At 40.4% G+C, this 17454-nt stretch overlaps 1 protein-coding gene across 1 annotated transcript in view; it reads right to left on the reverse strand.

Moving 5' to 3' along the window:
- Nucleotides 1-1362: 1362 nt before the first annotated feature.
- The window catches only part of MMS22L (MMS22-like, DNA repair protein), a gene marked incomplete at its 5' end in the record, with an annotated part of 82685 nt that continues 66593 nt past the window's right edge, over nt 1363-17454 (reverse strand). The window contains 6 exons of the mRNA XM_010153887.1: nt 1363-1578; nt 9723-9892; nt 12157-12316; nt 12470-12612; nt 13381-13523; nt 16970-17120. Of these exons, the coding sequence (XP_010152189.1) occupies nt 1363-1578; nt 9723-9892; nt 12157-12316; nt 12470-12612; nt 13381-13523; nt 16970-17120 (983 nt within the window). The remainder of the gene's footprint in view (nt 1579-9722; nt 9893-12156; nt 12317-12469; nt 12613-13380; nt 13524-16969; nt 17121-17454) is intronic.

The raw sequence follows: 17454 nt of genomic DNA on the forward strand, positions 1-17454 counted from the left end.
CCATTCTGTGATTCTATGAAACCTGACTTTCAGAGAGCTGGAGTATTTCGTTGCAAAGCTTCAGAGCACTGGTACAACTTGGCAAATGAGAGTTGTAACACTTTTGTATTTTTTGTGCCACGTGGTCTTACTCCCTTTAATATTAGCAACTCTGAAATCTCCTATCCTATTCATTTATGAAGAAAATTTCACACCCGATTTTTTTCTTGGGTGGGTGGGGGTGGGGTGATGGGGTGGGGTAGTGGTGGTGTGTCTTCCACTAAAACGGTTCTCTGATCCGGACAATACAGCCCTGATCATGTGGCTCCATTCCCTCTGTGCACAACAGCTACTAGTCTTCATACAGCAAAATGGCTGGTGAACTGTAGGTACTCATGTACACAGACCTAGTCGCTGCCTCCTGCCCGCCCAACAGTTTGCAAGTCACATCGCTGCTCAGTTCTAAGACACTCTTCCCACATCACGAAGGAATGTTCCATGTCCTACAAATCACCAAGTGCCTTTACACTTTCAGAACTTCCTTTCCACTGTCAACCTTAAAATTCACACATGAAAAACCGAAGTTATTAGGATGAGAAAGTTTGAGCATTCCTAAGTTAAAAAAAAATGTCAGAACCAAGATTGTGACTTCTTAATTCACTCCCTTAATATGTGATAATACAGGCTTTCCTGACAGGATTGCCTGTTGTATCTACTGGAGATCAACACTGCAGTTCTCTAATCAGCAAGTACACACACAAAGAACAATACAACTCCTTTGGGTATAAGCAATCACCTCAGATTTCAGGGGGGTTTAATTCCTCTCCCAACATAGAAATAAAGTACAGATTGTTCCCTATTCTGCACTATGTAAACCAAAGCTCCAGCCTTTCAGCAGCAGGGACCCAACACAGCTGCTGTTGACATTGTGCAAGTAATGACAGCCCAGTTAACAAGTACCGACCTCCTCACATCCAAAAATTTCCCCCGGGTAGGTGGCTCAGTGTGACACCGAGCTAGGAGGCCTCCCCTGCACAGGTAACTGCGGCAACCACAAGCACCACAGCTCTGTGACCATCAGTACAGCCACAGACACCGACATATGAGGATGTATATTGGATGTGTTTTTCTTTCTAGAAAAATACTTGCTATTCCTGTGGCCCCACCTGGTGTTTTTTCTTACTGACTGAGACTTTTATCCCCCCTCGCTAGTCTCCAGATCTTCCCAGTTTTATTCTCCTGATGTCCTTCCTTTGCTCCCTGCCCAGCAACTGACAGGCTCTTCCCACACCCGAACTACCAGTTAAGAACAGAGCGGCAGCCCCTTTCTCGTGAGCTCCTCGTGAAATCTCAGTAAGTGATGTTTTTTTACTTCACCAGTCCTTACTTTATGACGTGGAGGGTGGTCTTCCGCAGACGGAGCATCTGGGGGGCTGTAATGGAACTGCATAAAGCAGTCAGCATCGGATGCTGTCCGGCTCCAAGCACGGTCGGTGAAGAAGGGAGAAATCGTCCAAAATACTGCCGAATAATGTTTCCAAGCAGTTGATTTAAATACGCACCCTGTGTTTGGGACTGACAACATATAAAGGACAGGCCCTGCAGAAGAAGATTTCAGAAAGTGAGAAATTGAATATATTTTTAACAATGCTTTTGGATAAATCTTTAACAACCGTAGACTAAATACTCGCTACATGCTGTATAAACTGCTGCACACCGAGTAACTACTGCATGACAAATTAGCACCAGTAATTTGCTGCAGATATGATGGTCTACAGATGAAGACAGAGCCAGGGAAAGGATTGCAAAGGAGAGAAAAATCTTTTAACTGGACTAATTAACGTATTGGACGATGGGCTTTGGGACACTCACACTCCCCTTCAAACCTGAAATAAAACCTTGGCATTTCAGACCCGAGAAAGTGCACAACGGCTCCTCATTTCTTTTTCAGCTCTGTACATGGTCTAACGAAGTATATTAGTCAGGTAAGATTTATGAAGGGAGAGAGAAAATACCTCATCTGTGTGTAAAGCACCATGTGGAATTTTTGTACAAACGATATAGCAGAAAAATGAGCATTTGGCATTGTGGTCTGACAAGAAAAATTTTGCTCATACTGTGAACGAATTAGGGTAAATTAGGCTCCATTTATAAAGGATTTAGCATTTCTTAAAAAAATCTGTTTAAGATAAGGCTAAAACTGTTGTGATTTACCCAATAGAAGCTATATTGATCCAGATAAAATCTATAATGGAAGTACTTGCCCAGAAAGTGCCTTTCTCAGAGTTCTACAACACACAGATAGTCCATCTCTGAAAAACGAGTATTCTTCTTACTGGTACAAGTTGTGAGAGCAAGTTAAGAGTTTCCTTCCCCTTCCTTTGATTACTGAAAGGAAGAACAACAACTCACTGAAGAAAAAAAAAAAAGAAGAGGTCCAGTGATCTCCTACCACACGCATCACAGTCAGCAGCACGAACAGAAGCCTCTTGAGAATTCAGAGCTTTCACAAGGGTTCTGTCCAACAAGAATACTGGCGTAAAAGAAGTTCAAGCACAAAGTTCCCCAGACAGCAACTTCAACAGTGCTTCCAGCTTCCACTAGCACTGCAATCCAGGTGCCAGGTTTGGTCAGAAGAGTATTGGCGTGAATATGGATGGTTGCTAAGGTAGGCTGACACCCCTAATACCAAACGAATAGTTCAAGACAAGCAGCTCTTGTTCCCCAGCTACTGACAAAGAGTGTTTCTGCTGCTTTTCGCATAGCAGGCCCTCCCCAGAAAGCTTTCCATTTGTACCTGTCTATATGAACATGACAGAGCAACTTTTTCAGGAAAAGAAAGCAGGCTGAGCAGAGCTGAGGGTCGTCTCGGCCCTTTGTTGAAATGGGGAGCTCCCACAGTAAACAAATACAGGAAACATGAGATTTCAAGAAATGAGGTGCTTCAGAACCTGCCTGAAGACTTGCTGTAGGTGGGCCCCTTGAACACAGACATGTTTGCTTAGGGTTTAACTTCATATACCAACATCACCAAGGAGCTCTAGCAGTAAGTCCCAATGATAAAAGCCACACTTGCTGAACTGGGGCTTTGATAAACAGCTCGGATTCTCTCCTCCTTCTGTGTACATACAGCAAAATTTTGTAGGAAGAAGCAGCTGCTGCTCTATCAGAATTCTTAAAAACACTGTTGGCAAGTAGCAGACTCGGAGGGACTGTCACAGATGACAGCTTATTTAGTACGTGAGCTCGAGCGTTTGGTGTTTTCAGTAAGATGTTGCAGGAGGCATAAAGAAGAGTTGCCTGTGCTTTCGGCAGTACAGCTCTTACAAAAAGACAGAAAACATGCCATAATCCCCAAACCGGAGGTGGCTCCCTTGGCTGTTTCAACACTACAAAAAAAAAGAATCTGTGAGAAAGTGTATTAATCTGTACGATAAAAGGGACACAAATAACATCACGGCCTGGCAGAAGAAACCTGTAGGAATACAGGAAGAACGTAGCACCTATGAAGAACTGACAATGACGATTACTAAAACGAGACAGTTCTTCAAATGGAGGATAACAAATGCTACACAGTATCAAGAAAATAAGGAAGAAATCAGTTATTAAATAATAAGAGTTACTGTTTTCAAGAAATGATCCTAAAGATAATTAAGAGATGCAATAAAAAGCAAAAAAAATTAGACCTTAGGTATCTCAAGGAACACGGATTAATTTTTGCAGATCTTGTAACAGTTTCATTTGAAGATGAATCAACAAACCTAGCCTGATCCTTCAGAAAAGCATTTGCATTCTTTTGACTTGAAGTAAACTGGTTCTAATTTCTTGGGGTGTGGGACAGGGAAAAATGCAACCTAAAAAAAAAGGAAAGGATTAAATAAAAATACCCAACACCCTGCCAAGAGCATTACTGAAAGATACCCTTCTCGACCAGAGAGGAAAAGAAGGACCTAAGTCAACTAGTGGGTTTTTTTTTTTCCTTAGTTATCTGTTGAAACCCTATAAGGAGAGCTGTTAATTTATGAAGCATTTAGAAACATGGAAACCACCTTTTTTCCTGTAACTTAGTATTCTTTAGAAAGGATTCTAGGGTCCTTTTTGGTGGGTCAGACAGAGATGTCCCCTTCCAAAAAGGGTGTAATTTTTAAAAACACCTAGAAACATCAAAATTCTCTCTTGGTTAAGGAGGATCCCCATCATTTTTCCTAATGCAAGTAACAAGAGTAGCACCAACAGCTTCCAAAATACAAACTCTTTTGTCCAGTGAGACAACAGTGAGTGTCCAAGTGAGACAACAGTGAGAAAAATCACCTTCCATCTTTTTGGGAGCCAGAAAAACACCCCCGAACAAAAAACCCTTCTTTTCCACATAGCAGAAAAATCCATTCATCCATCCTCACACACGAAGGGCACACCTACAGCCTCAAAGCTCTTCAGGGAAGAATCATCAAACCTTTGACCCTGACGCTTCTATTGTTCCCTGGAAGTTTCCAGAGAACAACTTGGATTTCTCTTCTGGACATGAAAAGTTGACTTCAGCTCAACACAGTGTGCTTTATTTTGCACTCTCTTTTCTTGCTTAAGTGCAGAGTGCAGCAGACCTGCACGAGGTCTGACAACACCATACCCCAAGTGGCACAAGGGATAAGTTACCAACACTGCACAGTAGCTGCAAATCTCTCAGTGCAATGGAAGAACATCCCAGGCAGTGCTGGCCAAGGATGTGACAACAAGGAAATCACACAGCACTTCCTTTTTTTAAATCCTACAGGTAATTAACAGAGATGAAGAAGCTACTGTTCATATGGGAGAGAAAAGAAACACATGCTACTGGACTGCAGTTCTGGACCAAAGATCTGAAACCAATCACACCAGACCCCTAGGACAATCCCCACAACACAGATGGCCCTTAAAGGGTTGACAGAGCCACCCTCTTTTTCTTAACTATGTCCTTCAGCCATGTTCTGAGGTTAAAAAACCCAAAAACCAAAGATATTTTAAGGGGAGCAGAGGGGCACGACAACACCTGCTCCTCATTTTAGGAGAAAGGCAACTGATTCCTGAGCATATTCACTGCAGGAACCTTTTGTGGCCAGAGCTGCCTCTTTTTGTGATTTATCCATATATCTGTAAATCACCTGTGGAGAGCGAAGAAACGATTAGTATGGATTACTGGAACTATTCACTGCAGAAATGCCAAGCTACCTAATGATGACTTATAATATCAGTCCTGCTGTTGGAATAAATCTGCTGCTCACCAATTAATGTTGTACAATTCGTACTAAACACATACTATAATTCACAAAACTTATTAATAAGCTCGCTCAAATATCGGACCACAGATGTGGCTCACAGGAGGGCTTTTAAGGTCTGATCTCTGACAAATGCTGAGCCTGCACAGGCCCATTAAAATCACTGGAAAATGCATGTGCCAAGCACTACTTAGAATTAAGCTCTTTCACCACTCTTCCGTATTTAGACAGAGATCAACCATCTTCTGCGTTTGGACAAGATTAACGCTGATAAATCAAGGAGGGTGTCTTACCTTTCCCATCATTATGTATATTCTGCTTATTCCATGCACCTACGCTGCATTCTGAAAGATATATTTAAACTAATGCTTTTCTTCTCTACACTAAGTTCTGCACACCACTTCAGTTCTTGCCCATATTACTGGTAAATGCATACCTCCAAGCCGTTCTCCGAGAAATCCATCCAAGAGCATCTCAACTGCTCTCAGATTTCCTGCGGTAAGCTTCAGACACCCTCTATCACACAGATCAACTCAACTTCTTTTTGAAAAGGCAAAACACCGAATGTTAGGTTTTACATGCCTCACTATCTCATAATTAAGAACAGTCCCATAGAATTATGAAACGGCTGTTCGTTCCTGTCCTTCATGCTTTGCTTTCTAAAGTCCATCATTCAAAAAACTCTAAGGACAATTTTGATACTGTATTCCAAGATCTTTCTCAGGTCATCAAATATTATCAAAACAGATGATGCACAGTGAAAGACATAATATCCAGACAGTAACCCTTTAGGCAAGAAAAAACATACCAGTTTAGAAGTTGCTAGAGCTAAGCTATTTTGACAAGACAGAATCAGTGACTGAGTTTGAAGGAAACTTCTAGGTAAGTTCAATGCAGAGTGGAGAACAGGTCAGTTGCACAATAATTGTCAAAAGGCACAGGTGTATAGCCCACATTTATCGTAGAATCTTTTAGGTTGGAAAAGACTTTTAAGATCATCAAGTCCAACCCTTAACCCACAACTGCCGACACCAATCACTGAACCATGTCCCTCAGCACCACATCCACACGTCTTTCAAGTACCTCCAGGGATGGCCACAACCTGGGCAGCCTGTTCCAATGCCTGGCAACACTTTTGGTGAAGAAACTATTCCTGGTATCCAATCTAAACCTCCCCTGGCACAACTTGGGGCTGTTTCCTCTTGTCCTATCACTTGTCACTTGGGAGAAGAGACCAACACCCAATTCTCTGCCCCCTCCTGTCAGGTAGCTGTAGAGAGCGATAAGGTCTCCTCTGAGCCTCCTCCAGGCTAAACACCCCCAGCTCCCTCAGCCACTCCTCACAGGACTTGTGCTCCAGACCCTTCCCCACTCCGTTGCCCTTCTCTGGACATGCTCCAGCACCTCAGTGTCTTTCTTGTAGTGAGGGGCCCAAAACTGAACACAGTATTTGAGGTGCAGCTTCCCCAATGCCGAGTACAGGGGGACAATCCCTTCCCTAGTCCTGCTGGCCACACTGTTCCTGATGCAGACCAGGGTGCCATTGGCCTTCTTGGCCACCTGGGCACACTGCTGTTTACTGTGTATCTATAATAAACAAACATAAGTAGTAAATACAGTCAGCCTAAATAGAGGAGAAAGAAGTGCAACATCTAATCTTAATTAGCACATTTGACAATTATTTCTACTTGTGTAAAATTAAGCAAAGCCTGTAGTTTTGATTTATTAAAAATAAACCTGTAGGTTTGGGGCACAGTGAAGGAGAGCGGGATACATTCCTCTGTTTCAATGAATTGTGAACTGTGGTTTGGGGAGAGAAGGAGGAGCTTCACGTTGCCCTAAAAAAGTGTGAAGAATAGGCCTCTGCCATTATAGAGTGACAAACGAAGGCGGTGCCCTCTCTTAGTGCAGCAAAGTGACAACAAACTTGTTCTTGTTTTTAACCCAGTTGCATTCCTATTAAACAGAGTTTGTGACCATTTGGGGAATCTTTGTCTGTACAGTTCAGAAATTCTATGGGATTTCATACGATTGCGGCATCAATGAATGTGTGAAATTAATTACTTGCTACTAAGACTGATTTCAAATCCTTTTCAAAACCCACATAAAAGGACCAAATAAACCACATTAAGATTAGTTGCTAAAAGCTTTGTAAAGAAGGAAGTTTTGCAAACCACTGCTTGCAAACTAAGATGTTTTCCAAGATCTAAGAAGGCTTTTTGGACAAAGGAGGAGGAGCCACACTGAAGGAGCTGAAGAAGGAGAATTCAGAACAAAAAAAGAAGATTGAGACAGAGCCTAGAACTTTTCAAAAAACTGAAGAAGAAGAAAAAAAAAAAAGAATTGAAAAGACCTCTAAGCAGAAATGCTACTCAAGGGCTTTTATGCTTTGACTATGAAGAAAGAATTTGCATGTATTATAAGATATTTTGCCTGGTCTCCAAATTCCTGTTTCTTTATTTTCATGTAACTGCCAAAGGATTAAGTTGTAAGCTACAGTATTAACAGGGACAGATCTGTGGAACGGTGTTTGTCTAACATTAGGGTGAATTAGGGCTCCTGCACTAAAATACCAATGGATCCACCTCCAGGAACGTGCACCAGACATAGGGCAACCACCCAAGGAGAGCCTGATCACACATCTCGCCGGCAGCTGAAATTGGTCAAGGTGCGGTTATTTGCTGAGGATGCTGTTTCTCCGTCTTTCCTCCCACCATGCTTACATGCTTTCCTTCCCACATATGCTGCGTCAGAACTTTCCTGATGTGCCTATCTGGGTTTTGGGGTTGTTTTGTGGGGCTAGTTACTAGTTGAATCAGCTCACAAACCATCCAGCATTCACAGAATCATTAAAGCAAATGAAATGGGAATACACACAGGTGTGAAAGGGAATGAATTTAGCCTTAAGTCAGCTTGGCGTAAGCCAACTGTGAAATGATAACCTGAGAAGTCAGAGAATCCATTCGATCTCAAAGGATCTCAGAGGCAGTCCTAAGAGACTTTTTTTAAATTATATTGAAGTATTTTCATTTTGAGTTGATCCTAAATTGGAATTTTTCCCCTTTCCCAAATAAAAGGGAAGGAAGTATTTTGGAATGAATGCAGACTGAAGCACTTAAAAATGTTGGAACTTTGTAAATACACATAGTCAATAAAATCTAGAAATTCAACATAGGAATAGGAAAAATAAGTCTCCTCTTCCCAGAAGTGTGTGTTAAGTTAAAGAATTACTGGCTTTCTAGAAGCAGCATTTGTCTAAAATAAGCTATTTGGTCAGTAAGATCATCTACCTTAGCTGGAAAGCACATGGACTATGCAGCAGAATGCTGAAGAGTATGACAGGGAGGTCAGGAAATCAGAGACTCACAAAGAAAACAGGAAACAAGAGTCCACAACACTTGGATTTCAAAACCAACTTGAGTGGCTTCATCTTAAAACTACATCCGTGTGCGCAGACTACAGAGAAACAGCGCTCTCGGACTAAAACACTACAAGCAGACAGTCACACTCTGTGTCCAGACGGTCCCACACATATATAGCTTCTGAAAATACCTACAGAGCAGAAAAGCAAGTCTCATTCTGCACGTCATTATATAACATGTTCGCTTCTATATGATGTGCCATCGATCACAACGCAACCTTTGAAAGAAGGAATTAATCCGAGGGATGTTTACAGTGTCCCCACTGCACTGTTTCACAATACAACCCTGTAAATTAGGTTAAGATTGCAACCAAAACGAAGACTAAGAGGCAAGGGGAAAAAAAAGCAAGCAAAAAAGACCCAAGGATTTACAAGAAAAAACACGTCAATGTATCTATTTTAAAAATTATCCTTTTAAATTCCTCGCCTGCAGGAATTAGTCTCTTTCTACAGCATCACCAAGACTTACAGAGTTTTAGGAGGGATAGGTAAGCTGGGGGAAGAACGGGAGGAATAAGGGGCAAGAAGGCTTTAGTTATGTAAGTGTAAGCAGCAGCAATTTGATACAGCAAAACACACTCTCAAAATATTAAAACAGTGCCGTGGTACGCAGAGGATTGTCTTTTGTTCCTAAGAGCAATGAAAAAAAGAGAAGCCCATCTTTAATTATCTACCGTTAGCCAAGTCAAGGATGATGTAAAACATGTTTGCTCTGTCATCTCAACAAGTGTCTTGCTACATATTATAATTATTTAACCCACTGTTTCAGACATCACTCACGTCAGAGACCAGTGCAAACAGCAGGTTGGCTAAAAGCTCCTCTACAAACAGCGATTAGACCAGCAGCTCTGGAGCGCAGCACAGCATAGCTGCATGCAAGGAGAGGAAAGCCAATGGGGTGGCATTTTTCCTTCCACTTCCACAGGAAGAAAAAAAAAAAAATTCCTCTTGCTGCTTCTTCCAATTCAGTCAACAATTGTTTTGATTAGGGAAAAAGAAAACATCCTCTACAATATGAATCTTTTCCTGAAGATACGTCTGTCTGCTGATAATAGAGTTCAGATACATACCTGAAGACAAAGAGGTAGGCTTTCCTGAATGGCAGACAGCAAAGCCACAGGCAGCTCTTTGTCCTGCTGCAGCACAGAGTGTGGCAGCAGCAAGCAATCCACGATGCGGAACAGCAGTTGCTGTGCTTTGGAAGTAGCCAGTATCGGTGCCCAGAACTTTACCAGACAGCCTGTTGGGGGAGGTGGGAAAAAAAATCAAGAAATTCCAAGTCAATTTACAGTCAGGAAAAAAAAAAAAAAAGGCGCAAGCTTAAAGAAGCAATTATGTTGTTAAATTAGATAATCCAACTGCAGCAATTGAAGTGTCTCACTCCCATGTACTCACTCCATGGCATCCTCTTAGAAAAGCCCAGACAGGACAGCGCAGGTCCATTTACAGTTCAGCAAAATGAAAGCACTCAATTGATTCACTACATTACAATTAGAAGTTTTTAGGCAAGTGAAGCTGCTTTAGGAAAAGTAGAGTAACACTGAAGTAAAGAGTCTCTCACACCCCTGCAGAAAAATTAACTAAACTTGATACATAACACTCTTGCGATCAGCACACATGCACTTTAACATTTACCTTGCTGAGTGCATTCATCACCTTTTACAGAGACACTGCCTCTGCCTTCCATTCACACTTGTCTGACATCGCTTGTGGCCACATCAGCAACTACTAACACAGTGATTCAATGTTGGGAAAATATTAATTATCTTTCAAATTGCATTTAATGCATCTAATCTCACAGATTAAAAAGAATGTGGGGCAGCCAGCTCCATTAAAGCAGTATGGTCTCTCCAGATCTTTGTGGGCTCTCAGTCCACAAAACGAGAGCCTCAGAGAACCTCTTTCTTGTTCTCAACACATTAACGCGCCACTTGTAAAGCACTGAGCCACTTTTAAGATCTTGCTTTTGAGTTGCAAACAAAAAAAAGTGGTAAAAGAGTGTTGATGCGGAAATACTCTTTGAGAGACATCCTTATTGTAGGTGAGGTGTCATTTTTCATGAGAAAATAACTATGCTCATGAGTGTTAATACTCAAAATACAGATTAAATAAAACCTGATTCCTATGTAGCAGTTCCCACAGACATTCTTAAGTTTGCATTTAATTAAAAACAAGAAGTTTGCTGGGTTGAAAATAGAGAAATATCCCAAGAAAATATGTTTAAGACACTGAAAACAATGAAAGATCAAAAGTAGGCTGTTACGAGATATGATTAATCTATAAAAGTCATCCATTACCATCTCTAAAAACAACGCAAAACAACATTAATCTTGCGGAGTGAAAGAAAACACAATGATCAATCATTGAGAAAGAGAACGATCGCTTAACAATACTTCTAATAATGTTGTCTGAGCTTCCTGTTTTGAAACAAACACGCTCATTCCGGCTGAAAGTATTCCTTCCATTATCGCTGCTCTGACGTATGGGACAGTAGAGGACACACTCTGACCACAGACAGGAGGTGTTTAAATTTGTTACGTTTCTTGCTTTGTCCTTATAACTTAGGGAGTCCACAGAATGTGAAGTGAGTGAAATACACGTCCGTATTTTTTTCTTTTAAAGTTTTTTAATTTTTTTTTTAACCAAAAGGAGCTTCTTGCACATAACAGCATGACTGAAGATTAATCATTTCCTACTGCAAAGAGCAGAAAGGAAAATACCAATCTAAAATTAATTTACAAGGTGCCAAGCCAACATCTGGATATCTAAAAACATTTGACTTGACATACATCTTGTATATCAAAATATGCAGATCTTGCAATAGAAAAGTAAAGCATTTTACAAAACTCAAATTCCATTCCATTTGATGCACATTCTGCACCTTGGTCACACTTTTCACTGTACTCCTTGTAATCATGATGTACACTGCGTGTACGTGCACATCATTACCTCTGTCTTTAAGATACTCAGGTTCACCGTATTGTTAAAGGTATGTGGGTCAGACCGGCACATTCATTCAGAGTAAACAGCACTCCTATTTTTCTATCCGATCAGTGGTTCCACACTTTAATGAACAAATACTAGGATTTAAGCTTTAATGAATCACAGAGTGTATGAAAGAGGAGCAGCTCCTAAGTTACGCTCCTAAGCTGACCTGTCGGCGGTCATAACTCCAGTAATGCTGCTTTACTGCCTTGTCACTGGTTTTGTTTAGGTAAAACAGGTGGTTTTCAGTGGTAAAAGAGATGAAAACATCTGACTTTTGAAAACACTGACTTGCAGGGGTAATTAAAAACAAACAAAAACACAAGGAAGTTATGCATCAGGATAAAAATCAAAGAAAACGACTGCAAGAAAGTTAAGATATTTAACTGTAATATCTTAGTGACTTTGCTTTTTTAAAGCATTAGGATGGACAGTAGAGAGAGAAAAGTATTGAAAAATCGCATTTTACCAATTCCTTAAAACTATTTCCTAAAAGAAAAGAGGTTGCAAAGTAATTACCTATGATCCAATATGTAAGCTGCAGACCTTCTGGAGGTCCTTTCACCTTCAGATACGGCTTTACATACTTTAATACATCACCTAAATACTCCAGAGCCTTTGCTACCATGGCAGATTTCTCAGGGAGCGTCTGAAGGCCACTGTAAGTTATACCAACGGCCTGAGAAAACAGAAACATTGAAATAAATATAAACAAACTTATTAAGTCTGAGATTTGTGTGAGTTATTTCTTTCCATACACCAAACAAAATCTGATACATAGTGCCTTTTCACTAGAATTGTCCTGTGAAGCTAACACAGAGATGTACAGTACCTTAATGAACTGGACAAGAGCATTTTTAGGGTCCTGCTTGAAAACCAACTCTTCAACATGAGCCTTTGAAAGAATGTTTTCTACTTCTGAGAGTTTAAAAATCAATCTTGTCATTTCAGTCAGCTGCTCCATATAAGCTTTCCCTGTGTGTTACAAGAGAGCACAGCAGTAAATATAGCATACAGTTATGCTTTTTTATTTATTTTAGTACCAAAATGATTACATGAAACGTGATTTTAAAATGTCTGAAATACAAGGATTCTGCAACCGACTGCATCTCCTTAGAACATGTGTCTAAACTAGTTACATTTCAATACAGATAGGAGACTGAAGAGTATTAAGTATGTAAAACCAAGTCTTTCATTTTACTGATGGTTTTCTTCAAAATCTACAAAATGTGTATGAAAAAACAGTCACTAGAAGATTTGTTCTACAGATAATTAGAACTGTGGTGTTTTATAGAAGAAATGATGAAATATTGCTCTAAGAAAGCAAAACATCCAATACAGAAAAAGCAAGAACTACTTGCAACTGGATTTCCCCTCCCCCCCCTTCTTTTTTTTCTTTTAGGGCATTCACAGCATGATTTCTGACTATTTACTTCAGATTTTTACTTCTTTTTCAGAGCAGTTCCTCCATGGGGGAAAAATAGCTTGTCTCCTTGGGAGCAAGTTTTTGTTCTTTGCTTCCAAGGAAACAAGCTCTTTTATCTTTGTTTGTGATAAAATTGTCATATGCAGAGCAGGCAAACTATCAATAAATAGCACAAGCAGCGCAAAGAAACACATTTTGTAATTAGGTAAAAGTAAAGGAATACAAACAAAAATACATTTCGTAATTAGCAGAGAATGTTTGCCAGTTTTGCAATATTGAATCGTTACTGCAAACGCTGGGGAAATGTGAACACTTACCAACTGTTCGTTCAGCATCTGCCTTGGCCAGCGCACCACTCGGCTGATCTACGAACATTTGCAGAATGCATCGAAACCAAGAACGTACTGTCAGGGCTTCATATGAGCTATATCCCATACTAGAAAAAGCTTCACACAGAGCACTGTGTAGGTAGAAGAGGAAGAAAAAGGTAAAGAGATAATATAAATTAATAAACATGTGAAAAGAGGGCAGAGCATCTCATCGGGCTGTAGACATGCAGAATCGGTGCACAGAAACAACTGGAAATACAGTAACAGGAAAGGCCAACTGGCATTCCATTTGTGTATTGCACAGACCTTGCTCACAATGTCCTGATGCCTGAATACTGAGAACACAATAAATTTGGTAATGCCACACATAGTGTAGTAAAAGCATATATACTCATAAACTTATGTTTCCACTATGTGAAGCAAAACGGGAGAAAATTCACACAATGAGAAATGCCTTATTCTAACAGTGGATAATTCGACAGTATTATCTAAACTGACGGTGTACAACGCTGGAAATAGTTATCGGAATCAACTGGAACTTCATATTGGCACTGCTAAAGCTACCCCGGCCTTTCATACAGAGCTGGCTCAGATACCCCGCGCTACTCTGAAGCCTGCTTAGTCCTAAATGCATAAAAGATGGAGGAGAAAAGGTCTGCTTTAGCAAATAAGAATGTCACGTTAGAAACAGATCAAAAAGGGAAACATAAAAAGGGAGCCTGGAGATGAGAAAGGAAACAGCTATACTTGACATACTCCTACGGAGGTATGCATTTATGTATGTACACACACAAGAGCACACACTCCCACACACAGCAAACTTGCTGTATATACTTTCAATCAAACAAAGACTTTTTACAAGGGCCTGCAGTGACAGGACAAGGGGTAACGGGTTTAAATTGAAAGTGGGGAGGTTTAGATTAGATATCGGGAAGAAGTTCTTCACGGAGAGGGGGGTGAGGCACTGGAACAGGTTGCCCAGAGAAGCTGTGGATGCCCCATCCCTGGAAGTGTTCAAGGCCAGGCTGGATGAGGCTTTGAGCAACCTGGTCTAGTGGAAGGTGTCCCTGCCCATGGCAGGGGGGTTGGAACTGGATGGTCTTTAAGGTCCCTTCCAACCCAAACCATCCTATGATTCTATAACTCACTACTGTTCTACCAGCCAGGTGTCAGGCCAGAGTCCATGACATCATCAACACTCAGTGCACAATCCTTCTGCTCTACCATTCAGTACTGCCAAAGTTTTACCTGCCCTACCACCATGAATAGCTGCTGTAGTCATTTTTTCCCAAGCACATCAGCCCTGCATCATTATTTCTCCAGAAACTCCTTGCTAAGGGACAGCAGTTCTGCTCTGCACCCTGTTTGCAATTCCTATCGGATGAGCTCTGTCTGCGCTTCAGGTCAGTGACATGTCTCGAAAATAGTTACACCTTTTTATCTGAGAGATTTCCTCCCTGGTCAATCCTAGGTGCTTCGACTTTAATGAAAAATGCTTGTACTCTTTTCTTGATATATGTACATATAAATCTACTTATTTGCTACAGAATTTTTACTCATCCTTCCAACAGAAAGTCAACACAGGCCCAGACGGAAACCGAACTGGATTCTGTTTCTCACTGAACAACATTAATAAAGCATTATTTTTCTGTTTCATTTAGTTAAAACCAATGACAACTGTATATTTTGTCTGAACACCCCTGCTGAAATACTGTTGACAAAACACATAAGGAGACCAAATGCAAGCAAATGAGATATATAGAAAAATAAAATCAAATTCTAGTACCAAAAGAGAAAAAAACCACAGGATGCCTATGGATTTAATGCTCTTGGCAGTAATGTATGAACAACAAAAAAAAATTTCCAGCCTTATGTAATCCTGATGCACACAGTTAGTCTACTTGTCCCCAAAGGCTCACAAAACCACTTTCTGCTGTAGCCTCGTTCTCGTTTCTCTTGCTCCCTGGTATGTAGGCCGCTTCAGCATCTTCCTAAAACTTGAGAGGAATATGTTCCTACTCCTTAAGAAAGGAAAAAACAGTACTTACCTGCTAGAAGCATTGCAAGTGCTCCTTTTAAATCAGTGAACTTACACATCTGCTCAAAGCTAGTTTAAGCAGGTTATAATACTATCACACACTATACAGCATGCATCTTGAGAGGAACTTTTAGGCACTACCACAAAGAAATGCCAAAGCCAGTGCACATGTTCCCAAGGACACAGCTTGTCCATCAGAAGCTTTATTATTGACACTGGAATAGCTGATATGCAGAACAAGTTTCTATCTTAAAGAGACCAGGCAAAGCTTGCAGGGTATATAACAGCATCAGCAACAACAGAAACTTTCTACTTTTAAGGGAGAATGTTTGACATGAAAATTATCAGTGAGCAGTAACCATAAAGTCTTAAGATCCCAGCACTTAGATACTTCGATAACTTCTGCTCTACAACTGCCTAAGGTAAATAAGTACATCAATCATGTTACAAAAAATTGCCATCTTATTAGCACATAATAAAATGACAACGTTGAGATACGATACCTCCATGTAATTCTACCAAAGAAAGTATTATCTTAGTTGCTCATTGTCCTTCCATAAGAAAATCCCCTAATTTCAGATTTTCAGTTTTTACCTTGATAGGCCTTGAAGCAACTGATAGGGGCAACAGTCAGTTTTCCTTGAGGGTTGGGCATTCATAACCCAAACCACTTAGGGTTTGGGCATTCCAACCCAAACCATTCTGTGATTCTATGATATTGCAGGTAACAGAAACCTGAGCTACATGAACAATAATATGTGCTCAGAAAGCATTGACAGAAAGACAGTTTTGATGCATGCATTTACTTATACTTTCAATACTGTCCAATCCAGCTTCTGCGGAAGTTCTTAGTTTTGAAGAAGTCAAGATACTTAAACATTAAACATTTACTATATAGCATCTTCAGATTTCTGCAATAATGTTTATCTTAATTCTTCTTATAAGAAGTCAGGTTTTCTGTTGAGCGTAGCTAGTAGGGGAAAAAGAAGACCAGAACTTTTAACTAGAAATTTTTAAATTTACCAAGTTGCGTTATTCAACTTAAGTGCAGCTTGGGCGGGAAGCTACTGCCTTGCCAAACTGTGCCCAAGCCTAACAAGAATAGAAGGGGGTGGATAACTCTAACTATGCAAATTAAAAATAGGTTATGGGTTCAGGCATTTCACTTTGATGCAGTATTGCTCTTCACAGAAGTATTCCGCTGAAGATATTGCCTAAGTCCCCATTTTCCAAAACCTGCTAGTAACAGCACTGTTTCCACTGGGAAAAATAACTGGTTTGCTATATAAAAGACAAATAACCTTTTCAAAATACTTGCCTGTTTTCATGACACATAAAAGCAAACAAACGACCCAACCCAAATAACACCCACCATCCCCTGTGAAACGTCCCAGATGATTTCAAGAAACCTAGAACTTTAGCAGATGGAAAGAACCTGGACCATCTTAATGAAACACTACTGTTTAAAGCAACCTTTTCAGCAAGTCTAATGTAAGGAATGAGAAGGTACTGGAAGAACAAGCAGTCACACTTTTTCACCTGTTTTGAATTAGGTGACTTAGATATCTTGACACCAGCTGAGGCCACACCATGTCATCCCATCCAAACAGCTGCATCATGGACAGAACAGGCTGTGGCTGGAGTTCCGAAAGGGCTTTACTGGGTATATCCAAAGCTAAGAGAGTGAAACCTGATTTTAAAGAGAGAAAAACACGGCACCGTGTTAATGGTTTCTTAGTACACCCATGTTCCATAAAAAAGCACTGAAAATTAATTGTAATTAATGATGTGCGGTCTGGGAGTACCAGAATTCTCAATTAAAAATGGGCAACTATGCTAACAGACAGTACTTGTACACGCTACGTTTGACACGTACAAACGTTAAAATGTAGTCTCTGTCCCAAGGAGTTTGTAGATCAACGTGACACACTGAATGCAAAGAAGGGAAGATGGATCCAAACATACGCAATTTTAAATATATGCATGAAACCAAAGGATTATAAAACCTGAAGGCATACTTTTAC

Source organism: Eurypyga helias, unplaced genomic scaffold, assembly GCF_000690775.1.
Source record: "Eurypyga helias isolate BGI_N326 unplaced genomic scaffold, ASM69077v1 scaffold256, whole genome shotgun sequence".
Classification (NCBI taxonomy): Eukaryota; Metazoa; Chordata; class Aves; order Eurypygiformes; family Eurypygidae; genus Eurypyga; species Eurypyga helias.